The sequence below is a fragment of the Diospyros lotus genome, chromosome 2, assembly GCF_014633365.1.
Source record: "Diospyros lotus cultivar Yz01 chromosome 2, ASM1463336v1, whole genome shotgun sequence".
NCBI lineage: Eukaryota > Viridiplantae > Streptophyta > Magnoliopsida > Ericales > Ebenaceae > Diospyros > Diospyros lotus.
The window spans coordinates 15,656,179-15,683,719 of NC_068339.1; the positions used below are offsets into that span (position 1 = coordinate 15,656,179).

General features: G+C 35.6%; 1 protein-coding gene across 4 annotated transcripts; it reads left to right on the plus strand.

Moving 5' to 3' along the window:
- The first annotated feature begins 1,344 nt into the window (after positions 1-1,344).
- LOC127795045 (protein TRANSPARENT TESTA 9) lies at positions 1,345-27,316 on the plus strand. Of its 4 annotated transcripts, none has more exons than XM_052326463.1 (21): positions 1,345-1,772; positions 5,325-5,376; positions 5,510-5,586; positions 5,672-5,805; positions 5,916-6,012; positions 6,184-6,241; positions 8,536-8,644; positions 8,744-8,867; positions 8,953-9,139; positions 9,299-9,627; positions 10,425-10,513; positions 10,582-10,652; positions 18,130-18,240; positions 20,270-20,338; positions 21,434-21,571; positions 24,147-24,252; positions 24,337-24,408; positions 24,531-24,589; positions 25,543-25,702; positions 25,930-26,096; positions 26,601-26,746. In XM_052326463.1, exons 1-21 carry the CDS (start codon positions 1,717-1,719, stop codon positions 26,631-26,633), a joined length of 2,298 nt encoding a protein of 765 aa, XP_052182423.1. In that variant the 5' UTR covers positions 1,345-1,716; the 3' UTR covers positions 26,634-26,746. The 4 variants fall into 4 exon arrangements, with proteins under 4 accessions (XP_052182423.1, XP_052182420.1, XP_052182421.1 ...); XM_052326460.1 differs by having other exon boundaries at positions 1,347-1,772; positions 26,660-27,316; XM_052326461.1 differs by having other exon boundaries at positions 1,347-1,772; positions 20,273-20,338; positions 26,660-27,316.
- Positions 27,317-27,541: the final 225 nt, after the last annotated feature.

Here is a 27,541-nt window from a genome sequence, read left to right on the forward strand (position 1 = left end):
CATTGTTTTGTCAAGTGAACTCTGTGGTTAGGGAACGATGTGTTTCTCTTTGGAGCAGGGTCTCTTATTCGCAGGTGGAGGCTGGAGCTTGTCCCGGGGACGGGGGGAGTACATTAAAAGCTGCTGATTAGTGTGATTGCTTTCCTATGTTGGTTTTTCAGTTGTCTTGTGGGTGTTTTACTTGAGTGTTTTGTTAGGTAGAGATATTGGTTTAAGAATCAATGTCTTTGACTTGAAATGTTCTGCTGCCTGTATATCTTAATACAGAAAATTCAATGTGAATTATCAAGGTATAAATATAATTCTCTCTGTAATTCTACCACTGTTGTGTGGCATGAGGTTTGATGGGCAAGTTACCATTAACTTTGCTACCAATCTTGAATTGTTTTGCATAGTTTATATATTTGGTTCTTATTTCTCTTTTCTTTCTTTTTTTTTTTCTCATTTTTGTATTATAATTTAATTCTTATTCTTTACATTACTAAATAACAAAACTTTTATATTGTTTGTACCGAACAACATGAAATTTGCCTAACGCTAGCAAATTAAGAGAGAAGAGAGGGGCATGAATCGTATAAGAGGGTGGAACCCACATACTAATTCTGTTAACTCGTGTCAAGCAACAAGTCATTCTTCAATTTAGATAATATCATTTTTTATTTACATTATAAACCCTATTTGCATATAATTTGAGTATTCTACAATACAAGTAAATTTAATAAGATAACAAAATACTTTAATTATAAGTGAGTATTTGGTTATTTTAGCCAACTATAAAATGATTTGATAATTAAATTAAATTAATTAAAAACTTTAATTATAAGTGAGTATTTGGTTATTTTAGTCAATTATAAAATGATTTGATAATTAAATTAAATTAATTAAAAATAACAAACATTAAGAAAGTTTGGTAATTGAGAATTTAAGACACATTAGCAAGTAAAATTATCTTCATTGACAATTAGACATCTAATTATTTTGATAATGGTGACGATTTCATTAATAATCTAAAATTTATTGATATTTTAATGAAATAATCATATATTTTAACAATTCGATTTAATTTGTTTAAGATGGGAATACTAATGTTAAAATTGAGTGAAAAATTAAATATTATTTTTTTTTATCGAAAGCAAATCAAATCAAATTTTGATGAGAACTCAGCTTTAGTTTTCGGTTCAATTTTAATTAAATAATGTTGTTCCTAATAATTAAAAAAAAAAGTGATGAATTGCAGGGAGGTCCCTGAAATTTAGGTAATTTGTATGGAGGAGTCCGGACCTGGATCCGAATTGGGATTGGATTGCGTCGTGGAGCTCTTTATGCTATTCTGGCGTATTCTAATTATTAGAATTGGAATTGAAATTGAATTTGGAAGTGGAAGATTAGATTAGAGTCGGAATCTCCAGTCTCTACAGAATTATACTGCGACACGGATCATCAATTTCGCTCGTCTTGCAATTGTTGTAACTGTGCTTAAAAAATTTGAAGCTTCGGTTGAGAGGCACTCGCTGCCATTGACAGTTCGCCGTGGGAAGCGCCGGCCGGACGGCGGACAGGGACAATTTCAACAACTCTCGGGTTGTCGGCCGATTTACCAGATTCCTTCGATCAGTCTTGAGTACCGTTCCGGGAAAGATTGAATTTGTTCTTACTGAAGTGTGGGGTCGGGCGAGAATGCGTTTCAATCCGGAGGAGGTCTGATTCGCACCAACCATGTGGCTTTCCTCCCTCTGGAGACCCAGAAATCGTTTCTCTTTGGATGAGCTCAGGTACGTGCTCTTCCTTTGATTTAGTTCTCTTTCGATTTATAGGGTTCAATTCAACTCGCCTTTTGCAGAAAGATTGGAGTAGTTTTTACGTGTTTGGTTCTGTTTGCCCGTGAAAATTTGGTTGAAGTGAGCCGAATTGCATTGTAGAAGAGGAGCTCAGAAAGTCAATTAATTTAAAGTAGTGATTTTCAGATGTTGCTCGACTTTCCTTTTTCTTTTCTTTTTTTCCTTGCTGGGAATAAGAACTTACAAACTAAAAGCAAATCGTTGAAATATCTTACATTTATTTAGCTCGAGGAACCCAAATAATTTCAGGTAAAGTTTGTTTCTGGGTCTTCCTCTTCTCTATTGTGTGAATGCTGCCATATGCACTTATAATTTTTCATATAATCTGCAGCTAGAAACATCTAGTGCTTTGATCCCTTTTGAAGTTTAGAAGCTGCTCGTGCCTAGTGCTTATTTTTGGACCATGGAGATCTTGGCATTTTGAGGAAAGCAAAACTATCAAATACCGGCAAAAGGACTAGATCATTCCCATAGCAAAAACTTCCAAAATAAAAAAGAAAAGAATTTTGCAATAGTAAAGAAAACTTAATTAACAACTTAACCAAATAATGAATCTCGTCAATGTTGAACCATCAAGACATTACTTTGGTAACAACTGACAGCTGGCACTTTGTTAAAATCTAAGAATATATCGAGTGTGCACCTTGACACGTTGTTAATGAGATTTTCCTTATTTAAGATTGCTTGGGTAATCGTAGATCACATTTTCTTGTTATAGTATAAAGAGTAGTTTGTCAAGTTCATTGTACTTTTCAACTCTTTTTTTATTTTTATTTTTAAAGTCAGCTATTTAGAGTCTAATCGTAGATTGAGTAGTTATTTTAACACTTCTAGTGTTGAGAGTGTTATTTCTTATCACAGCTAGTTACAAGCCCTGTAGTTTTATTCGAGATAAATATTAGTTCAAATATCTCAGAATCAATTATTTGAAAGGGTGGGGAGATTATTGAGAATTTTACTTCCAGAATCGAGGTAGGATAGTTAAAGTGGAGTAGTGCTTTCAACATTTTATGTAATTAAAAAATTCTTTAAAAATAAAGGAAAAATTTAATTGCATGGCTAGAAAACCAACTCTATTGCATGGTATCGAATGTTGGGTAGTTAACTGCCAACATGTGCAGAATATCAGCATAGCCCGGTTTAGGAAGTTAGGATGGATATCTAGTTATTAAAAAGAGATAGTTAAGAATAAGGTTATTCATAGCAATGTTAGAGTAGTGCTTGTTGAAGCTAAGATGAGCAAGACGTGTTTAAGATAGTTTGCATATATGGGAAGAAGACTAATAGATGCACTTGTGAAGAGAACAAATGGAGTGTAAGAAGTTTGTAACTGAATAGGTAGTGAAAGACCAAAGAAAATTTAGTGGGAATTGTGAAATTCTTAACCAAGTGGGGACGATGACTATATTAAGCAACATGGGATATAATGAACTTACAGTAGATATGATCTTGGATAGAGATGGTGGGCGAGCTAGAATCTATATAGCCAACTCCACATAGTGAAATGATGAAACTAGAGATTTTGATTCTGTGAAATTGGCTCACATAATTAGTTTTGCTGTGTTCAGGAAAACCAGATCCATGTTATTTTTCCTGTATAAAGGTGGTTTAATCCCATTTGAACTTGGAGGGACACGTGAAATTGGACAAAATTTGGGATAAGCTTTTCAGTTTAGTTAATATTTATCATAAGAGGGGCAAGAATGCTTGCTAGCATGTTTCCTATGAGACTCTATCTCAGGATAACACTCCATGTTTCTTATGTTGTTAATGTTTATCTCTTCTGCATTTGTTAAGTTATCTAAGGCTAACTTCACTTTGCAACCATGCTACCTGTTTCTTACCAATCTTATATTCTGTCGGAAAGGACCTTGAACTCACAAGAAATTTAGTACCTTGCAAATAAAACCTTGGCAAGAATGTGATACCGACCAAAATACTTTTAAATCAATTTTAACCAAATAAATGGGATGAATATTGCAAACAAAACCTTTTGTTTATTTTTTTTATTCAAACAAAAATAAGGAGGTTTTATACTTTTATTGTGTCCATATTAAACCTCAGTCCTACAAGCCACAGGCTGATGAATTGTGTTAGGAGCTTGCTCAAGAATTTTCCATGGGGGTAAAATGGTGTATTTGGTTGCTGTTTTGTTGCCAAATGACTTCATCCAAAAATAGATACACCAAATGCCACATTGGAGAAAAAAGTGATGGGCTTCTTTTTGTAATTTTATTTCTGGCCCAAGAAAACTTGTGTTAGTGATTGAAATCAAATGTAATACTAGATTAGATTTGAATTTTATATGCAAATTTGGTGAAAAAATTGCAAGGCAAAATTACTTAAGAGACCCCTCAATTGTGGCATAACATCACCTAACACCTGTTCAATAAGAAAGCAAACCTGTTAATGAAGAAGAAGAATATGGAGAATATGGCCACGACACAATCATACTTTGGTGTCATTCACACGGTTCCATCTCAGTGTTGAAAATCTAAGGGAGAGAACACACATTTTAGTTGACTGCTGCTACATGTGCAAGGAGCGTGGAGAATTAGTGAACCACCTCCTTTTACATTTACTTTGTGGCCTGACAGATGCAGTGTCTTATTTTTGCCTTTTGGGGTTTATGAGGGTGATACTGACCATAATTTCAAACGTCTTACTTTCTTGGATATCAACTTGTTCAAGGTGGAGTCACAGAAGTGGGTGGACCCCTTTATGTGTGATGTGGGGCATTTTGAGGGACCAAACCATGAGAGTTTTTTGAGGACATTGAGAGCTGAATTACTTTTGTTAGGAAACATTCCTTGTTCCCTCTTTTTGTGGTTGAAAAAGGAATCTTCTTTTGTCCATCCTCTTGTGGATTTTTCATATACGAGGTTTGTTGTAGGTAGATAGCTTTACAAATTTCTTTTCCATCTCCTTTGTGCAGATTTTCCCTCTAATATACAGTTCTTCTTAATGTTCTTTCTTGATCAAAAAAATAAATTCATTTTATTTTTCACTGTTGCCATTCATATAGTATCGACGATATTTATATCTCCTTTTATTCTAACTTACTCCCTCTTTACTCATTTTATCTGCCATTTTGATATTACGCCTCCTTCCCTTCATCATCACCGTTCCTAGTTAATTATTGTCCAATCTTTCATCTTTCATTTTCTCTTTCTTTCACTACCTCTCTATTTCTTATCTACCCATTGAAATGCATCCATGTTAAAAAATTCTAGAAAAACCATACAATGCCCATTGTTATTATGACCAAATCTCTATGTCTGAAGAAAGGTTAACCTTTTTGTTTTAATTTCTTTAACCAATTTCTTTCGTTCTGTCACTTGATAAATCAGACTTCTTCAACTAACACTCATGCTCACCACTACACCAGGGTGGTGATATCTTGAAACTATTCTGGTAGTTGGACAACTGATACTAATGGTTTTTGATTTCTCAGATTTTTAAATTGATTGGTTTTACTGGATACAGATATCTAACCGAGCAGTTGATGAAGATTCAAGTTGTTAATGAAGCTAGCAAGGTAAGTTTCATCCTTCTGCAAATTTCCCCTTTCTATACTTCATCTACCCCTTCCTCTCGTCCTGTTCAGCAAGATGCTCTTAGTGCCAATTTTCTATGCTTAATGAAATCTTCATGCTTATCTTGTTGTGAAGGATTTTGTCATTGAGGCATTGAGATCAATAGCAGAGTTAATAACTTATGGAGACCAGCATGATTCAGCCTTTTTTGAGTGAGGCTTCTAAGTTCTTTGCATTCATTGCTACATTTCATGCTAGTGTTTCAGCAATTTGATGTCATTTGTGGATCTGCAATAGGTATTTCATGGAGAAACAGGTCATGGGGGAGTTTGTCCGTGTACAGAAGATTAGCAGAAGTGTTACTGTTTCTGTTCAGTTATTGCAAACCATGGGCATTATGATCCAAAACCTGAAAAGTGAACATGCAATCTGTAAGTACTGTAAGAAAAGGAACATTTTTTTTATTTGTTTTCCATTTGACAATCTGTTGTCCTTATGTTTGAACAATATTGATGATTTCTTTACATGGAAAAATTTGCAGATTATATGTTCAGTAATGAACACATTAACTACCTAATAACTTATTCCTTTGATTTCTCCAATGAAGAGCTTTTATCTTACTACATATCTTTTTTGAGGTATGTTGTACTATTTATTTTTCCCAAGGCAGCCCTCAACTTTATTTTATCTAAATTTTTGGTTTATTTTACTATTAATTTATGCGAACATAATATTATGTGTTCAACAATAATTTATTTTTTTTCTTGGGTTACCATGGTATTCCAACTGGATTATTTTGGTCCATGAAGAGCTATTAGTGGAAAGTTGAACAAGAATACAATTTCTTTGCTGGTTAAGACAAATAATGTAAGTGTTTTCTGATTTTTTTATTTATTTGTACAGTGGTGTTATTTGTGTCAATTTGTTTCTACCTGTGTTTTATTTCTGCAATGTTGATCTTTTTATTGGCTGTTGTCATAATTATCTTGGAATGCAGGCTGAAACTTGTTTCTGTACCTTTTTGGTTTTTGTGTATAATCACCCTCCAAGGATTGGATTGCATTAAGATGATATTTTTTCGGTCGAAATGAGGTTTTGTTTGTCTAATTTCCGACTTAACAAAACACATAAATACATTTGTCATGATAGAGAAATGTATTTGATTGTGAAGGTTACATGGTGAAACAGTTTTTTGATCTTCAAATCTTAGTGAGCCATGGGCAACCACTTATTTTCAGAAAATAATTCTTGCAGAACTGCAGAGGCATTTAGACAAACCCACTAAGGTTATCTAGAATGTGATAATTAACATCAACAACACTAAGCCCAAATTCCACTAGGTGGGGTTAGTTTTGATTATTAAAAAGGATTAAATTATCTATAAAATAAAATGCACCCTAGTGATATTCATCAATAAGGATAATAATTATAAGGTTTCCTTTGGGAACATAAGATCCTAACAAAGAATAGTTGATGTTTTATAGATTAGCTTAAATACCTTTAAATGGAAATACCCCTTATTTTATTTTATTTCTAAATTTGAGAACTGAAAATGGTAGTTTCCCTAATTTATTCATGCTATGTTGGTCTTTTTTGTGGATGTGATTCAATGTTTACTTCTGTTTTTGTTTTGAGGCAATGGAAGCCGTAAGCATGGATAAAAATGTGAACTTTCAGTTAAATCTCAAAATCTATTTGAATTTGAGTTCTCTTAAATTTTTGATCATATAAATTGAATTTGGAACTTCTAAATTTTAGTTTTTGGTTGAATTTGACAAACTTTTTGTGAATTTTATCTGAATTTATACACTTCGATTTACTTTTTTTCACCGAACTAATAAAAGTATGAGAATACCATTATTTTTAAAATCCATACACAATTCTTTTTGAATGTTTAGATATTTGTTTGGAAGATTTTGACCATCTACTGTCAACCATTTAAATCTAAAGTTCATACACACATTCTATTTGAAAATCTTTGCATTGAAGTGATTTGAGCAAGGTCTGAATTGATGCCTATAAAGAGAGGTGGCAGAAGCCAATGATTTGCGATTATTCTTGTGCATCAATTGGATCTCATCGTTATTCTAGCTTAGATTTCCCAGTGGGTTTTTTAACCACACAAGATTGCTTACTATATGGCCTATAGATTTAGACAGGAGATTTGTAGTTGAAGGAGGATTTAATGTGTTGGAAGGAATTAAAAGTTATATCACATTGTCCTTTTTCCCCTTTTTTTAATTAAATTTTGAATTTTTTATATAAGAAAAATATGATTAATCCAAGCTGGAATAAATGGATCAAAACCTGAATAAATAATAAAGAAAACAAAAGATACCTGTATCTTGGGATGAACAAATATTCCAAAAAATGCACGAACAAAGATAAGCAAAAAGGTATGTCCTTCCTGAGCCACAAAATAAGTCCACAAAAATAAGGTAATGAGAATGGTTCCCATTATGAATAGAATACTTTGCACCTTAGTGGAGAGTTTTCCACCACTATTTCAGATGCATTTGGGGAAAGGGATTAGCATGTGGATTAACATACGTTCGAAACTATTTTTTACTTATGATAAAGTTCTGATGGTTATTTGGAATGTAAGCTAGCATTTGTTTAGAGAGCTATTGTAGTGAAAATAGCTTAGCTAATTAATGATATGGTGATTTAGAGGAGGATGCTTTCTTAACTACTATAAGTTGCCTTTTCTCGTAATAGGAAGTTCAATTTCCTCCAATTGGTGTCCAGCTAATACTTATCTAGGACTGCCCTTGCATGAATTCTATTACTTTTTTGCTTTATGAAGTGTCATGAAACATCAAGAAAGATGATGCAATTTCTTTCCTCGAATATCAATTAAGCTTAATTTGATCTTTTCTTTCTCAAGTTTATATTCAATATAAGTTCAGTGCAGGTTAGAATTATGAAGTTTAGGACCCAAGATGGTCCTCGCCAACTAAATTATAAGTTGTGCATTTGTAACTAAGATTCAGTTGGTGTTAATTTCTTTTTGATTCCAAAGAAGTAAGTAGTTTTGATTTGTTTGCACAATATCCCTCATAATTAAAGGTTTAAGTGATGCTTCCACTCTTTTCTTAGCATGCAATCATTGTTTTTCCATTTCTAAATTCATAATTTACACTTTTTTTGGGTCCATCTAGGATGAAGTGGTTGCTTTTCCTCTGTATGTTGAGGCGATACGACATGCTTTCCATGAAGAGGGCATGATTCGAACTGCTGTACGTGCTTTGACTCTGAATGTTTATCATGGTAAGTTGATATGGTCTCATCTCAGTTTTCCTCCTTTTGATCCTCATGATTTGTAGACTGCATCATTGTCTTTCTGATTTCATCTTTTCCCTTTTCCAGTTGGCGATGAATATGTCAATAAATATGTCAGCAGCACTCCTCAGGCAGATTATTTTCTGAAATTGTTTAAATTTTTCAGAGAACAGTGCATAAGTTTGAATGCATTAGTGTTGGATTCTGCAAAGTAAGGATTGTAATTATTTATTTTATTGTGACTTCAGGTAATATTTGCTTATGGTCTAAATTGTATGTATTGGTTAATGAGACAGGAGCAACACCCCAGAATCAGCTTCCACCACTTCTTCTGCCATAGATGAAATTGAAGACAATCTCTATTACTTTAGTGATGTTATTTCTGCTGGGATTCCTGATGTTGGGAGGTTAATAACTGACAGCATTTTGGAGCTTTTAATTTTTCCTTTGCTTCTCCCAGCATTGAGGAGAGATGCCATTGATGTATGAATTGCCTCCCTTATCCAGCCTTTTGTTTCTAGAACTGTTCTGTTGCCTCTTTTATGGGAATGGGATGTAATGCAGCTGATTGACTAGTTTTGACTTGTTATACTGTTCTCAACAAACTTGTTTTCTAACCATTTCTGTGTCCTGTGAATCCAGGAAAAAAAGATGGGTGCTGTAACTTCTCTATATTTACTTTGCTGCATTTTGCGCATACTGAAAATTAAAGATTTGGCAAATACTGTTGCTGCTGCTCTTTTCTGTCCTGAAGAAGCTTTTTTACTAAATTCTGAAGTGAAACTCAATGGGCATGTGCCTGGTTATGGTTTTTCGGATGAAAACCAAAACCCAGAAAAAGATGATCTTAGTACAGAGATGCTCTCTGGACGTTTAAGAGATACAATATTGAACTCATCTAGTTCTGCAGAAATTTACTCAGAGGATGATGTCCGACAACATCATTCTAAAGGTTCGCAGTCAGCTTTAAGGTAACATAAATCACTATTAGCAGCTAGTTGCCAATTATATTTCCATGCTGCTCTTGTTACATTTAGCTAGATTGTATCTTTTAATTTAAATATATGCTAATAGAACTGTTCTTCACAGCTTGCCACAACACTCTTGAACTTTTATAGGCCATGGGCATTTTGCTCATGGCTGTAAAATGTAAATTCTGGAAGCAGCTGTTGTGACAGCATTGGCCACTGTGTAACATGTTGGTTTTATTAACTAGTGTCTAGTGGGTATAAGATCCAGACTTGTAAGCACTGGAAAAATGTCAAAAACTCGTCCTAGTAGGCATTATGTCCCTTAAAAAAATTTGCGTGAATAAATGTTGAATTTATGTTGGTTTTAAGGCTATAATAATGTGGAGAACTTCATACTGGAAAGGAATTTCACTGTCTGGAACACTCTGAAATTCCAATCTCATGGTTATTTGTAAGGATAAAGTGAAAATAAACCAAATTTGTTTTCAGAAGGGTGAAACAAATACTCTACAATGTTATTGGGTAGTACATGTTATAATACTACGTTTTTAACATCCATTTGAGTTAATCCATACCCAGAAACATATTAGAAATGTTTTTTTTTTCCGCTGTAAATTACGCACTGGAAATTTTAGACCAATGTAATGTATAAAACATTTGCATTCCTGATTTCCTGTACTCGAGCATTTGTATTCTCAAGAAGCTTTCTTTTGTTCCTTTCTTTTGTAACACTAAATAGTGTAACTGATATCTATTAAATTTGAATATTCTCCTCATTGGCATTCTGATTTATGTAGGGAGGCTTTGCTTTCTTATGTTTCCACTGGTGATGATGTTCAAGTTTTAGGTTCTTTGAGCTTATTGGCTACACTATTACAAACAAAAGGTTAAACTGATTGATTGTACTTCACTGTTGTTATTACAACTGTTTTCTTATGAAGTTCTCATCTGCAGAGCTTGAGGAATCAATGTTGGATGCCCTAGGAATTCTTCCACAACGCAAACAACATAAAAAACTCTTACTGGTATAACCTCAGTCTTGTAGTGATAATTATCTTTCACATTTCTGAATGTTGTTCTGCAGTTCCAGCTTCAATTAGGATTATAATTTTTTTGTGAAATAGCCCTTTGTCCACCATGTACTTGGTTTTTGTCAAATATTTGGTTGCTATGTTTTGTTATTCTCAACTATCTTGCTTTTCCAGTGTATGCCTCCTGGAATTTGATTAGTAGTCCTTCCCTATTTTGTGGAACAAAATTCTCTTCGATTTTGCTCTGGTACATCCTCCACAAAAGAAAATCCAAAATAAGTAACTAAATTCATCAATAAAAATTAAATGACAAATGCATACAGAAAAAGCTCTGGTACATCCTCCATGTCTTGGACAGATTGATAATCCAACTTCTTTTTTATGAGAATAGTAGAGCAGACATCTTTTGTCATGTTAAGAAATCTCAATTGCAAATTTTTTTTTTGCACAAGGAAACAATGTTTTGTTTTGTTTCCATTGCAACATTGAAATGTATTTTCTTAGGTAGCATTTGTTAAAATGAGTAAGATAAGGTTGCATTAAGATAACTTATTTGTAATGTCCAAGATAATTTATCCAAAGGGGGAAGGGGATAAATTTATCTGGAAAGTCCAAGATAAGAAGTCACATGACTTATTTTCAAATAAATTTAACAAACACAAGGAAAAACATTTTTGTCTGGGATGCTTTCCATATCCTACTTTTTTCGGTCTATATCTTGGTTAACAAACACTACCTTATTGGGAAATTGAAAGGAAACAAAAGTGGAATCATAGTTACCGAGAACATGGTATGTTCCTAGTCATGGTATGGGTAGTAAACTAGAATGCTAATTTTGTGGTACGGAGGGGATAGACTTAATCGATTCATTATTTTTGGGTTGTGGTACATTTTATAGTTGTACTTGGGTTGAAATTAGTTGGCTTGATACTTGGCTTTTATAGAAGTTGGTTTAATTTCTTCTGTTTTGAATTTTTATGAAGAATCCTACACAAATAATTCTGGTTTTAATATATTTCAAAATGCAATAGAACATAAGTGAAAATGAGGTAGACAAGCTTTTCTTTTCTCTAATTTTATTTGAAAATTATTTTAACTTTAAATTTCTTCCCTCGTTTTAACTGACTTCATGCATGGTTTGGGATCCTGATTCTTGGGGATCTGGATTGCATTCCTCCCGATCCAGGGATGCAAAAGAACCATGATCTGGAATGCGCAATCCAGATCGTGGTTCCGGGCGCCGGGGGGGGGGGGGGGGGGGGGGGGCGCGCTGTAACTATGAGTGGAATCACAAAATTCCAACTTTCCTCCTCCACTTTGGTTGTAACATTAAAAGCTGTGGCCTCTGATGGCTTGGGCTGTGTTATCAAAATACTGCAATATACAGCTAATGAAAATCTGTTGAAGTATACGAAGAGATAGAGATAACAACAAGATAACAGCAACCGATGATCAAGTTTGACTAGAGATAGAGATAGCTTGACTAGAGATAAAGTTTAGAGTGTTTGTTATTTTATTTATCCTTATTGTACATTCAAATATTGTTGTAATCTAGTCCTAGATATTAGGAATGTAATTTAGATAATAGGAATGTAATCTAATTCTAAATTTTAGGAGAATTCTTAGGAAACCTCTTGTTTAAATATTTTCATTCATATCAATAAAACTTAAGGAATACCGTTTCCTTTTCTTCTACATGGTATCAGAGCCTACTGATTCAGGCCTATATTACTAGCAACCCTAATGCCTTCATCACACATTCTACAGTTACAACGTGCCTTCATTGCACTTGTTCCCTGTTTCTAGTCCAACAGCCGATTGAAGCCATTCTTGTGTCTGATCTCCTTTGATCATCATGTCAGAAAATTCAGCACACCCTTCTCCAACTCCGACCATCACCACTGGTGAAGTAATTCCAGTGGATCAACCTCCTCTTGCTGGTGAATTACCGAATGTTCACCAATCCTACCGGTTATATGGTAAGAATTTCCTTCAATGGTCTCAGTTGATCAAGACGCTTCTCAAAGGACGAGGAAAAGGCAGCCACCTAACTAAGAATCCGCCAGCAGAAAATGATCCAGGTTTCAATGCATGGGATGTGGAAGACTCCCGCATTATGTCTTGGTTGTGGAGTACCATACAGCCGGAAATCAGCAGGAATTTTATGTTCCTTAGTACTACCCAAGAGGTTTGGGAGACCATTCAACAACCTACTCTAAAGTCAAGGATGCATTTGTGATCTTTGATGTTAAAACAAAGATCAATGGTACAAAACAAGGTCAATTGACTATCACAGAGTACTACAATCTGATGAGAGGCCTATGGTTAGAGCTTGACCAATATCAAGCCGTTAAGATGGTGTGCCAAGAAGATACTGCCACCCTCAACCAAATCCTTGAAAGAGACTGAATAGTGGAGTTCCTAGCAGACCTAAACCCCGAGTTTGATCATGTACGAGTACAAGTTCTTGGTAAAGATAAGCTTCCTAATTTAAATGAGGTATTTGCTATTGTGAGGAGTGAAGAAAATAGGAGAAGGGCTATGCTTAGTGGATCTAACATGGAAGGATTAGCACTCCTATCCAATAATAAGGAAGGAGTAGGAGGAAAAACGTGGAAACCATCTACAACCCGAACCAAGGCTTTCGGACGTGAAGGATAGTGGTGCACTTTTTGCAACAAGCCACGGCACACTAGAGAGACATGCTTCAAACTGCATGGGAAGGAGGCAGTTCTCAGCCGAGTTGGAGGGTTCCAAAATATGAGGACTCAAGGCCATCAACAAAACTACCCTCAAAGCTACCTGTCAACCAAGGGACAAGAGGGAGAAGCAGAAAAAAGAAGAAGTAACTGGTTCTGGATCAGATTTGAATCAGCTCAATAAAGAGGAAATAAATAGGCTGAAGGAGTTCCTAAAGACCATCCAAGATAGAAGAGATGGAAAAGCATCCTGCTCCATTGCACAGGAAGGTAAACAAGTGTTTTTTTACTCTTTTTTTAGCTTTTTCAGCCTCTCATACTGATAGGAATAACACGTGGATCTTGGATTCCAGGGCTACTAACCATATGACACCCAATTTCCATGTTTTTGATACCTATGAGCCCTTTGAAACCGTCAAACAAATTACTATTGCCAATGGGACCTCTATTCCCATTAAAGGAAAAGGCAAAGTAAGTCTTGGCCCTCATTTATCAATAAATCAGGTACTCTATGTACCAGATTTAACCCTAGGCCTTATCTCCATAAAACAACTCACAAAAGACCTCAACTGCAATGCTTTTTTCTCTCCATATGTGTGTAAATTTCAGGCCATGAATACGGGGAGGACGATTGGTGTGGCTAAAGAGCAACACAGGCTGTACATCTTACAAGGGAGGAGTTCATTACCTAAAGACAACCAACTGCAGGCAACCTACTCAACCCAAAATTCAGCATCTGATCAATCTTCCATTTGGCTTTATCATCTTCGTCTAGGTCATCCTCCTTTTAGTCTATTAAAGGAAATGTTTCCTACTTTGTTTAGAACTCTTTATCCTAGCAATTTTCAATGTGATGTGTGTGTTATGGCCAAACATCATAGATCTTCTTATCCTATTAGCAATAAACTTTCATCTAAGCCATTTGCTTTAATTCATTCAGATGTTTGGGGCCCTTCAAAAATTCCTAACTATTCAGGGGCAAAGTGGTTTATTTCATTTATAGATGATTGCACCCGAATGTGTTGGATTTTTCTACTAAAAGATAAGGCTAGCATTGGGACTGTTCTACCATTTTTTTGCAAAATGATCCACACTCAATTTGGAACTCCTATCCAAAAATTTAGAATAGATAATGCAAAGGATTATATCAATGCTCACTTATATCATTTTTTCCAAAATGAAGGGATAGTCCATGAATCTTCATGCATAGACATTCCACAACAAAATGGAGTTGCTGAAAGGAAGATGTGACATCTCCTCAATGTCAACTGAGCCCTTCTTCATTATCACAATGTTCCTAAATATCTTTGGGGAGAGGCTGTTTTGATAGCCACTTATGTAATTAATAGGGTCCCATCTAAGGTTCTTAATAATTAAAGTCCTCTCCAATGCCTAACCAAATTTTTCCCTGACCTAAAGTTACATTCTCCTTTGCCTCTCAAAGTTTTTGGATGTGTATGCTTTGTTCACATACCCAAGATCCACCAAGACAAGCTAGACCTTAGAGCAAGAAGGTGTGTATTTATAGGTTATTCTCCAACCCAAAAAGGCTATAAGTGCTACAACCCTATTTCTCAAAAAATCTATGTTTCTAAGGATGTCACCTTCATTGAGTCTCAATTCTTCTTTGACTCTCAGCCAAAGGGGGAGAACATTCAACCTGAAACTAACTTAGACAGCTACTTTTCCTTTCCAGAACCAACTGCTGATGCTGTCCAGCATCTTCCTAAGCAGTCCCAATCTCCCTCTCACCAGTCCAATCCATCAGAAGCTTCTCCTCTTCATCCAACATGCCCTGAATCAGCAAACCAGCAGCTGGTTCCTTCTGACAGGTACAAAGGATCCCCCTATGTGTACAAGAGAAGGCAGCCTAGTGATGATCCACAGCCCACACCAATGGCAGCCCCTGATTCAAGTATGAAAGAACACACACCTGAAAAAACAACTGCAACAGAACCAGAATTTACTGATCTAGACCTTCCAATTGCAATCCAAAAAGGAGTCCGAAATTGCACCGAACACCCTTAGCCAATTTCCTATTTCCTATCCTATCATTGCCTTTCTCCTACCCACAAAAGCTTCCTAACATCCCTAGATGCTATTGTTATTCCAAAATCAATGGAGGAGGCAATAAAGGATCCAAATTGGAAAGAAGCCATGTTAGAAGAGATGAGGGCGTTGCACAAGAACCAAATTTGGGAATTAGTATCTCAACCCAAGGGTGTTAGACCTGTGGGCTGCAAGTGGATCTTTAATCTAAAGTATAAAGCTAATGGTACCCTTGAAAGATACAAGGCAAGGTTAGTGGCCAAGGGTTACATTCAATCCTATGGGATTGATTATCTTGAAACCTTTGCCCCAGTAGTAAAAATGACAACCGTTCGAGTACTCATTTTATTAGCAGCTAATTTGGGGTGGAAGTTGTAACAACTTGATGTTAAAAATGCATTTTTACATGGGGATTTAAAGGAAGAGATGTTCATGGAATTACCTCTCGGTTTTTCACATAACAAAGCAGGACAAGTATGCAAATTGAAGAAGGCATTATATGGACTCAAGTAGTCCCCATGAGCATGGTTTGGGCGATTTTCTACAGCAATGAATACTATGGGGTACCATCAAAGCCGAGGGGACCACACCCTCTTCATTAAACATACGGGAGATAAGGTAATCGTTTTATTGGTTTATGTTGATGATATTGTTGTGACAGGTAATGATGAAGCTGGACAAGAAGGCCTAAAACAAAATCTTGCTAAAGAATTCGAAATTAAAGACCTTGGGAGATTAAAGTACTTCTTAGGAATTGAAGTGGCCTACTCACAAAAGGGGATCTTTCTATCTCAGAGTAAGTATACACTTGTTTTATTGGCTGAGACCGACCTGCTAGGAGGAAAGGGAGCACAAATTCCAGTGGATCCAAACATCGAGCTACTGACAAATGACTCTGGGGAAGCAATAGATAAAAGGTAGTTTCAAAGATTGGTAGGTAAGTTAATATACCTCTCCCATACTAGGCCGGACATAGCATTTGGAGTTAGCCTAGTAAGTCAATTCATATATAGCCCCAATGAGGAACACATGCAGGCTGTAAGAAGAATTCTACATTATCTAAAGGGTACACTAGGCAAAGGCATTCTTTTTGCACCAGGAGCAACCCTCGAAGTTCAAGGTTACACATATGCGGATTATGGAGGCTCTCTAGTGGATAGACGGTCCACAACTGGATACTGTGTGTTCTTATGGGGTAATTTGGTGTCTTGGAGAAGTAAAAAACAAAGGGTGGTATCAAGGTCAAGTGCCGAGGCTGAGTTTAGGGCTATGACCCTCGGTGTGTGTGAACTCCTATGGCTACAAATCATTCTAGAAGATTTGAAGATTCAAATACAACACCCCATTAAGCTACTATGTGACAATCAATCAGCAATAAATATTGCTCATAACCAAGTACAACATGACTGGACTAAGCACATTGAGATTGACAAGCATTTTATTAAAAGAAATTGAATCAGGATTGCTACAAATCTCCTATGTTTCATTCAATCAACAGGTGGCAGATCTTCTTACTAAAGGGTTGGCGATTAAGTGATTTGAGGAGCTAGTAGGCAAGCTAGGAATGGTAGATATTCATTCACTAGCTTGATGGGAAGTGTTGAAGTATACGAAGAGATAGAGATAACAACAAGATAACAGAAAACAGCAAGATAACAGCAACCGATGATCAAGTTTGACTAGAGATAGAGATAGCTTGACTAGAGATAAAGTTTAGAGTGTTTGTTATTTTATTTATCCTTATTGTACATTCAAATATTGTTGTAATCTAGTCCTAGATATTAGGAATGTAATCTAGAGAATAGGAATGTAATCTAGTTCTAAATTTTAGGAGAATTCTTAGAAAACCTCTTGTATAAATATTTTCATTCATATCAATAAAACTTAAGGAATACTGTTTCCTTTTCTTCTACAAAATCAAGTGCAAATTAACCTTCCTTTACTTATAAAACCCAAACCTAGATGTTTTCCGTAACAAGAGTCCACTGAAATTTCAAATCATAGTCATCAATGATCACAAGTTTTTCTAAGTTGTTGTATGGAATGAGGTCACTGGATTGCTAGCTCCTTTTCTTTCATAAATTCATCTCTCTCCCAAAAAGATATCTAGTTTGTAGAACTAATAATTGAATACTCCTGGATTAGTGTCTCCTCTAAGAATGCTTGCTGAAATCTTCATTCATCTATTCTCTAGATTACGATGGAAGAATTGCTATCTTTTACTTGATGGGGCTTTTAGTTGAGTGAATGAGCCTAATATTCTGACGAGATATTGCACTTGGTAGTGTAGACTGGAATGGCTGTCTGAAAAAATCTAGATAGAGGTATTTTAAGTATTTACTCAATTTGCATCGCTTGATTTTGAGAAACCTTAAAGGTCATGTTGTAATAATTGGCACCTTCTAGCCTCCATGTCAAGTTAAGGTTCCCCCAATACTTCCATGGAGTGGGTCAGAAAAGCTAATAACTGTTGCTCTGAACAAAATATCATCTTTGTAATAAGGCTAACTTGATATTTTATTTTAGTGTAAAACTTTGGTTACATTTTCTTTGACTTCCGACTGTATGATGGATTTCTCAACTAGTTTCAGTGATATTTTTTTTCCTCTTTTAGATTGAGGTCAGCATATTTAGAAGTTACTCTCTCAAAGCATCAAGTTTATCTATCCAGTGATGACCTGCTTGGCTGAGTTATAGTTGCCTTCTTTGTTATGTTTCTATAGCAAGCTTTGGTGGGTGAGGGATCAGGTGAGGAGCAGCTTTTTTCATCAGAAAGTAACTCAGGGAAAGATGGCATCACTAGTGAACTTGATAGCTATTTACGAAGGCTAAAGGTATCCATGCTGTTATTGATGCTCATCTCTCCATCTCTGCCTTTTATCATACTTATTCGCTTACTTCTATTTGCATCTGTGATTTTGCCATTTTTGTTGGCAAATGAAAGATATTTATTTGGTTTGTAAATTTGAATGATTCTTCACTCGCTCTGAAAAGCTGAAGAAGCAAACATTCTGAGATGTGTCTAATCACATTACATAATGCAAATATTGGCTGATCTTAAACTTGAGCCGCAAACAGATGATAGCTATTGTAAGAACCAGTTTGACCAATATGTGAGTATATGCTAGTAAACAAATGGGCCAATTATGCAAATACTAGCTGTAGTTTACTTGAGTTTTATTTTGACCCTTGTAGTGTTGTTTTTACCACATTTCATAAGCATGCAAATCTAGTCCAATTGATAACATTTCTAATAAATTGGAACAAAAATGGGTGGTGGAGGAAAGGTGAGTTGAATAAACAGGAGGACTGTGGTGAGTTGGTGGAGACAAGGATGAGGGGATGGTCCGGTGGTGTATTGGTGAAGAGGAAGAGGAAGTGGGGAGGGGCATGATAGTGGTGGAAGGTGGTGCTAATGGTGGGTGAAATCATGAATAGAGATAGAGAAAGTACAGGTGGTGCCAATGTGGTTGGTTTTTGGTATGAGTATTTATGGAATAGGTTTTAGTGTTTGTTTATGGTGATATGAAGGGCTTATGATTGTTGGTATTATGACATTGCAATTATACTATTTTACCAGACTTATGTGGCCCATAAGGACTTTTTTGTGCAGTTGTTAATGAATATCATCAATTGGGCTAAATTTTACAAGTTTAGGAAAATTAAAAGTTCCAGAGTGGTCCAATTGAATCCATACAGACCAAATGAAATTTTGAAGCAAACTATAAGGACTGTTAGTATAATCAGTATAATTGATTTCTTCTCCAACATTTTGAATGTGTCTTTTTTGTGTAGGCCGGGCTCACTGAAGGTGAACCTTGAGGCATTGTTTTATTCTTTATTTTTATTCATTTTAAAGGCTGCCCGATGCCTAGATATTCTCATGCAGGCAATGTATGCATAAAGAGCCCAAGGATTTTTACTTGGGTTCTTCCCAGATCCCATCTTTTTTTCTTGATCCAATCCATAGAACTACTTTGCAGTGACCCACCGCCTTTCGACATATAGAGTCTCTTCTACTCGATCTCTCCCCTCCGAGACCTTCAATAACCAAGCCCCTGACATGGAAGATCCAAAACGAAGCAGATGAGTAGACCATAGATATGAACTTTAGACCACCAGAGTTAACGGCCAATTTTCCTAAGTTTACCTTTAACTGATCCTCCTTTAAATCAGATAACACAACAATGAAAATCTAGTTTCCTAGCACTTCCCCTCAACAGGGTAATATACTTTGAGCATAAAGTAGGTGGAATATCATTAAATTCATATGCCTACTTTTATAAGTTGTCATTACATTTAAATGGGTCGCCATGAAAATTTCCCCCTGATTTAGGTTGTCCATTTCACTGTCATCTGAAGTACCGTACAAGTTGAGTTGCCCATTTCCTGTTTCATTGGCTGATTCTCATCCGTGTATGGACAAGGTGGAAGTATTGGAATGTTGATGTAGTAGCTGATAAGTAAAATTTATCTTCAAAATTTTGTGCTATATTTTCTTCTCAATTGTGTACTTGTTTGCTTTATATTTTGATTTAATTGATAGTTGGGCTAGTGTTTCGAGTGAGAGTACGAGCACTAGAGAGCAGAATAATTAATTGCTAGCTCAGCTGGAGAAGTGTTGTTTTTCCAGGCTTGAGCTCGGGTGCATTAGGCTGTTGCCATTTGAGCAAAGTTGGCTTTATAATTCAGAATATCAGCATCATATTGACTGTTCTTAGTTCTTACTGCAGTAGCATCAATGTTTGAACTCAAATGATTTCAAATTTGCCAACTTTTAACATGTTCAAGTTTAATTATTTCTTGCAAATTTTTGCAAAATTATCCAGTAATATTGATTTCTTTTTCCCCCATTTCTGTCAGCAGGATCAGTATGGATTGCCGTGTTCTTTGTCAGAAATTGGATTGAGCCCCAGTATAAACAGATTTCAAGTAACTTTATTTCTACTCCTAGAGTATTATATGTTGATCTAGGATATTTTTCTTTTGCCTCCAAAAGAAACAATAAACGTGTAGCTTTATGCATGCTTGAAGGTTGACTGAGGGAATAATAGGGAAGGAGATGTGAGGCAATTGCACTGGTTCATTTGCACATAATGGACTTTCATATAACAGGTGCATCACACCAGTGAAAGGCGTTCAAAGACTTATCTGTTCTGAAATCCAATTCTAAACCATTAAATTAAGAATTATTATTATTATTATCCTTTTTTTGCGTGCACATGCTTGTGCGTTTTGGGAAAGAAATAACATGTAAATTTTTATAGTAACATAGCTCCAAAAGTCAAATCTGTTCACACCCTATGTTCATCTCCAAGTGTGGCACCAATAGAAGAAGACATATTGATACCTTTGTAAAAATTCCTCTAATAATCCGAGTGTCTGTGACACTCGGATTATAGTTTGGGATAAGTAATATTGGTACATTAGTGAAACTGAAGTTAATCAAATAATTAGATCCATTAGGGTTAAATGAATATTGGTAACTGAGCTTGTTAGAAAACCTTTATGTAACTCATAACTAAATTATAGAAATACCCATAACAGATAGAGAATAAGAAATGAATTATTAGCAACTATAAGACCTTGTTACAATCTCCGTTTCCCCCCTTACCCTCCTAGTATTCTTCTTGGCATGTATTATATCCATACATGCATGTATATTACTCCTTATATTAAGGGATGCATTATATGCAAATGTGACTAATTCAGCCTCAAGGTGCATCTGACATTGCAAAAAAGGTTGCAGAGTTACATGTTCGAAGAAAATCTTCTGTAATCTCTAGCTATTGATGTACTGTTAAATTTTAACAGTAGAAGTACCTGCAGTTCTGTGGAAGGAAAAGAAAAGCCAGTGTGGCGTGCAATTTTCCTGTTCTTTATGAAGTGCCTAATGTGTACATTGCTTTGTGTCTGACTTTGCTCTCTGTCTTGGTTAAGGGTAGTTAAAATTTTTTACTTTGCTTCTGTTGCAAGTAAGTTTGCTTGTTTTTATTAATATTCTTATATGACATCTTTTTCTGTTAGGTGCTCGATGCATTGGTCAGTCTTTTCTGCAGGTCAAATATTTCTGCAGAAACATTATGGGATGGTGGTTGGCTTTTGCGCCAGTTGCTTCCTTATAGTGAGGCGGAGTTTAATAGCTATCATCTCAAATTGCTCAAAGTAAGTAGTATCCTAAACATCCAGGACTACTCCATCACATAAATCCCCCTATCTTATTTGTTTTGTTTCCGAGTACCTTTTATTATGTAGTGCACATATATATATATATATATAGTCTTGTAGTTTCTGTTGAAAAACAGGCTTATTTAACACAATTTCTGTCTTAAATTTCTTCAAACGTGGTGTATTTGATACTGAAGGATTATGGTCTGTGTTTCCTCAATTGACTTGTGTTCTTTTATTGAATTAATGGTCAGCCTGTATTGCATTATTCATTTTCTTAATCACATTGCATATTTTGTAAACATTATGGTGATCTTCATTTGTCGTAAACAACAATATTGATTGATGAACAAGAAAGAGACTGAAAAAACCTAGGCTATCAATCTCATCAAGGAAATCATCTATGAACAAGGCAAAAAGGGACAGATGAAAAGAGGAATCCTCTTTAACCACATTAAGAGGTGAAGGAGTTTTCTGCTATTGGGCCTTCTCCCTCAAAAGCTTTTCTGTTTCTGTTCTGATATTGTTCGTAACAGTTCTATGTCTCCTCCTTTAGACAATTACATGACCAAGAGTGTAAGAGATTTGAAACTGAAATCAGCACCATAAACATACACAGAATTAGGCTCAGAACTGGTGCACCAAAGGGCAATGTAGAAGTAGGTGATCCACTGATTCCCTGATCGTCTTGTGCACATTAAGCACTATTTGGCTAAAAATGTCTCATCTTCCTAAGATCATCAATAGAAGGATGCAATCATGTTACACAGTTCAAATAGAAATCAGCTACCTGGTGGAGATAAAGTGTTTAATTATTTTACAATTTCACAATTTTAGTTATTTTAGAATTTTAGTTATGTAGGAATCTAGAAGATACCTCACAAGTATAAAGATTATTTTTCTTATAGGTTTTCTCTGCTTGTTCTTCTCTATATTTCTTTTCTATTTTTCTCTTCATCATTCTAAGCCATTTTTCTCTTCATCTCCACCTGTCGTATTTGTTACCAAAGAACTGGCAACAAGGAACAAAATTCTTGGATGCCTTGTGTTGAAAATGGGAATGGAGTAAAAACTTGAACCAAATACTTAGTTGAAGAACCTTTGTGGCCCAGCTTCAACCAAAAACTTGAAGAACTTTTGTGGGTGTCAAGAGATATTGCCTCCGGAGGAATTAAACTACTTGCTGGAGTGGGAGCTTTCACTTTCTATTTTATAGATGATAATTAATTTCCATGATTATTTGTTGACTGCATAACTTGATGGTGGATAACCGCTCTCACTGTTTGCTTTGTCTGTTGCCATCCTTCCTACACTTAGTTGCCTTGAGATGGACATCTTGTCTTTTTGAATATAGTTTCTTTCTTAAAGATATTATAAGTAATATTTGGAATGTTTAGTAGTTAATGATTAGTAAAGCACAAGTTGTTAAAACATCCAACCAGCTGTAAAATTTGAAACTTATACAGCTGGAAATGCAATGCGCATTTTTTGAACCTTGTTTCGGTTTGTGATTAAAGCTAACCTTAAGGAGAGATACGCAAAGGTGTTCAAGTGAATCCATTGTCTTGCCTGCCTTTAAAATCCTTCTGAGCTTCCAAGATTCTTTTCAAAGTATCTGTACTTGCATTCAGCCGACCCCACCTAGTGGGATTAAGGCTATGATTGTTGTTGTTGATCTGTACTTGGATTTAACTTCTTCAAAGATATTTGTGAAGTAGACAGGTCAGTTTCAAGTTTTGTAATGTCCTAAGTTTTCATCCATCTTAGCAAACACAATTATTTTTCCACTTTTCACATTCTGTCTGACGTGATAGTTCTGTGAGTTTTTTTAGTTTACTAACTTTGACAAGTGACACTTCCAAGTCTGGTTTTATGACATCCCTTTCTTTTTCAATGAAATTTAATTTTTCCTGTGAATTAATGCTGCTCTCTTTAATCTTAAAACTTTCCTTGGATAGTTTGGCACATTCTTTATGAATAGTGGTTGTTTTTCATCAGACTCAAGAGTCATCAGTCTTGTCAAGCACAGATTAAGTAGACTCATGTACAGATAACATAAAGAACTGTAAAATTACCCAAGCCTTACTCGTATTATGTCTACAAGTGTCATCACCATCTGAATAATTCTAAGCCACATTGTTCAGTTCACATTTCTTCTTCCTTTCATTTGCACACTGTAGACAAGTCTGAAGGTTTCCTTGTAAATGAACAGATGTTTTAAAGTTCATCACATCATTGTATAAAAACCCTTTTACGCTAAAAGATTTGATTGTTGACATATGTGCCTTTTGGATTGTTGTTTCTCATCAGTGAGTGGTGTTCCTGGAAACTTGAACTCATCTTCACCTCCTTTCCTCCTAACCACTACTGCTGATATGATGTTCTAGATAAGGATAATAACAATTGCTCTTGAAATGGCGTATAAAAAAAATTATCATCTCCTAGTTCATGTCTCACATCTGCAGGCTATACAGTCCATGAGTTGCATCTTTAACTTAATTTTTCTCACTATTTTCAGGATGGCTGATTGTTTTTTAATTGCATATTGACATGTTAGCCTCTTCATGCATAGGATTCGTACCAGAATTGTACTAGTGGCCTTCTTGGGGAGACTAGAGGAACTTGGTGTGACCTACTTGTAACACTCCTCTGTGATGATTGGAAGAAGTGTAAAAAAGGTATTCAGCTTTGCTACCATAAATAAAAATGTACTAAAATTTTCTTTAATAGAAGTATGTTGACCTGTGAAATTTTATTTGTAGCAATTGAGGCTTCATCCCCTCAGAGAGAGCCCAAGTGCTTGCTATTCCCATCCCGGCAGTGCTCATACACAGGTATGGAAAATTGAAGGAATTGAAGTTTTAGCATAAAAATATTAAAATTAGCACCCCCCTGGGCCCCCTTCCCTCTAAAATTGTTGTATATGGTTGGGCATTGACAATAGTATGTCCTGCAGGACCTACATTGGGTGAATCATCCTTTACTGCTGGAGAAAGATTGTATGAGTTGGTGAAGGTTGTCTCTAAACTCCATATTTACCAATTTGTTCTACAGAATCACAAAAATAATCCAGTAATTCTTGATCCTACAACCTTTATGCCATGTGGCCACAATGGATCTAGGAATTCACTGCTGGTTTCTATCTGTCCACCTTTTTATTTTGGATGTGCATTAATCTAGGGAAAGATTATTAATGGTGAAGCAAGCAGGTATTTTAGTCCATATCCTATTCTTTATTTCAAAAAGTTAGAGAATTGATTAAAACCATATGACAGTTCAAAAAATATTCAATCATAAAATATTAATTGGTTAACTACTTAACAAATCACCGACATGTGATTAACATACAAAATCAATCTCTTCTGGGGGCAGCAGCATCCATGGTTATAGAGGAAGTGTGTTATGCAGGATAATAAATCAAGATCAATCATTGTGAAAAATTTTCTGCAATTCTTCATTAATGGACAATGGGTTTTATGGAGGGTTCACTTATGATCTTTGAAGGATTGTAATAAATAACTAAGAGACATAAGTTGATAGTGGCGGAATTTTATGATCTTATATTTTTATACAACAACAACAACAACAATATCCAGTCTTTATTCCACTATGTGGGGTCGACTACATGAATTCTAGACTTCCATGTATTTCTATCTTTTGTCATATCTTCATTGAGATCCATACACTTCATATCAAACTTTAATGTCTCTCCCAAAGTCTTCTTAGGTCTGCCTCTACCTCTTTTTATATTTTTATATTTATTGTAAATATTGGAGAGGTAAAAGTTGATCCACTAACCTCATCCTGAAATGCCACTGTCACAAAATAAAAAATAAAAACCGGCCTCAAGTTCGTGCTTTTGTTTATCACACATTCATTTTGTGTCTATTAATGTTTTCTAGTGTCTGTTATTGCTGTTGTTATTTATCTTTTGATTTCAGTAGTTGTTGACATGGTGTGCATTTTAGGTGTTTGTACTTCTTTATCAACTACGGACTTTCTCTGTTGGTGGAGCTTTGCCTGATCAACCACCTATCCAGTTGCCAACTGATGTCCCCGAGAAGTATCGAGCCAAAAGCGCAGGCCTGGATGGTTTCAGTCCAAAACCAGGTGTTGAATTAAAGCTTGGTATGTTCTCCCTCTTGTTCTTATGATAGGAGCTATACACTATTTCCTATTTTGACTGGTGAATGCGTCTATCTATAGGGCACCATATACGTGTCTTTGTTTATTAAATGGCTCTTAACTTATCTTAAAATCAAATCATTCTTTGGATTTCTTGAGGAAATGACTGTTCACTTTGGTTGCTAAATCATTTTTTTCTCTCACTTTAATCTTCCACGGCTGCTATTCAGTTGATGCAGTGCCCTGTAGAATTTCATTTGAGAGAGGTAAAGAACGCCATTTATGCTTCCTAGCATTGTCTGTTGGCACATCTGGGTGGATTCTTCTTGCTGAAGAATTACCATTGAAACAGCATTATGGAGTTGTTCGTGTTACTGCACCTTTGGCTGGCTGTAATGTAAGGTCCCTATCCTTTTCAATAATTGTCAATTAGCAAGCTTCTTATATTTAACCAAAACAGAGTCATGCCACCTATTTTTTATTATTATTGAATTCTTTGCACGTCTAGGCTGAAAAGCTAATCTATTGTTGCTCGAAACTAGTGGGGCCAGTAAAAAATCAGATGATTTAGGGTCTAGAAGCTGGGACAATTGCACTTAAAGAGGCATAGCTGTACTACCATGGACGCACTGTTTTGGTCTCCTCTCGGCATCCCATTTTGAACTTTTTTCTATAAATTGTCATGGTCAAAATTGTGTCGGAAACTATTCCATACCACTCTTATCTATTAAGCTTCAGTACAATGTTTTCACTATCGTGGTCCTGCTCTATGCTAGATATTCTTGCCTAAAACATTGTCATATCATACCTAAATGTCTCGCACCAAATTTTTCTTGGTCTTCCTCTACCCATCTCTTTCACTAATACTTATTCCTCTGTTGGTGTAAAATCATTATATTAGCTGATCCTGAAACGCATAGGACCAATGATATAGACTTGACTCTGACTCTATGCCTTCAGCCAAGAATAGACGAAAAACATTTAAGATGGTTGCACCTTCGGATCCGCCCAACCACCTTTCCATTCAGGGATACCGCTAAATGTGCTACCCAAGGAAAGCTCAAGACAAATACTTTGGTTGATGGGAGATGGACCCTGGCATTTAGGGATGAGGTTTCCTGCAAATCTGCCATGTCTATGATTATTGAAGAGATGAATTCACAAAGCACTGAGGTGGAGAGAAGACTAAAAACTTTGCTTGACCATGGACATGGAGCGGGGGAAAATTTATCAAACCCACCTTCAAGTACTCAGCGTCTGTAAGTTATGTGCCAGTTTGAGTTCCCACCCATAATATAATAGCTTCACGTTATGGGATGGTAATGTATTTTGAGGGCCCAACCTCTTGTATATGTCGAGTGAGAAACCGTAGGCATACAAATGTAAATTAGAGTATGCAGTTAGTTCCATTCTTTGTACATTAATTGCTCTCTCTCTCTCTCTCTCTCTCTCTCTCTCTCGTGTGGAAGTTGTTAACAGCATTGAAGCCTCATTCTTTAACAACTTAGCCCGGCTGTGCCTTTTGCTTTCTAATTTGTAACCATTGTAGCATTAATATATAATATAGCTGAGGCTACATTTGTAATTCTCTCTCTCTCTCTCTATCTCTTTTGTCAAGACAGTGAGCACTTATCTCTTTTGTTTGATTAAATTTTGGAAGGAAAAAGTCGATCGGTGAGGAAGCATAGGAAATTGCATGAAATCGTGAAATATATATCTTAATATCTAAAGCTGAAACCCTAAAACAGAACATCATTGTTGTTTTTCTTTTTAATTTTTTTGGGTGGGAAGAAAACTGTTGCCTTTTTATATTTATTTTTAGCTTTTTCCTTAAAAAAGTTG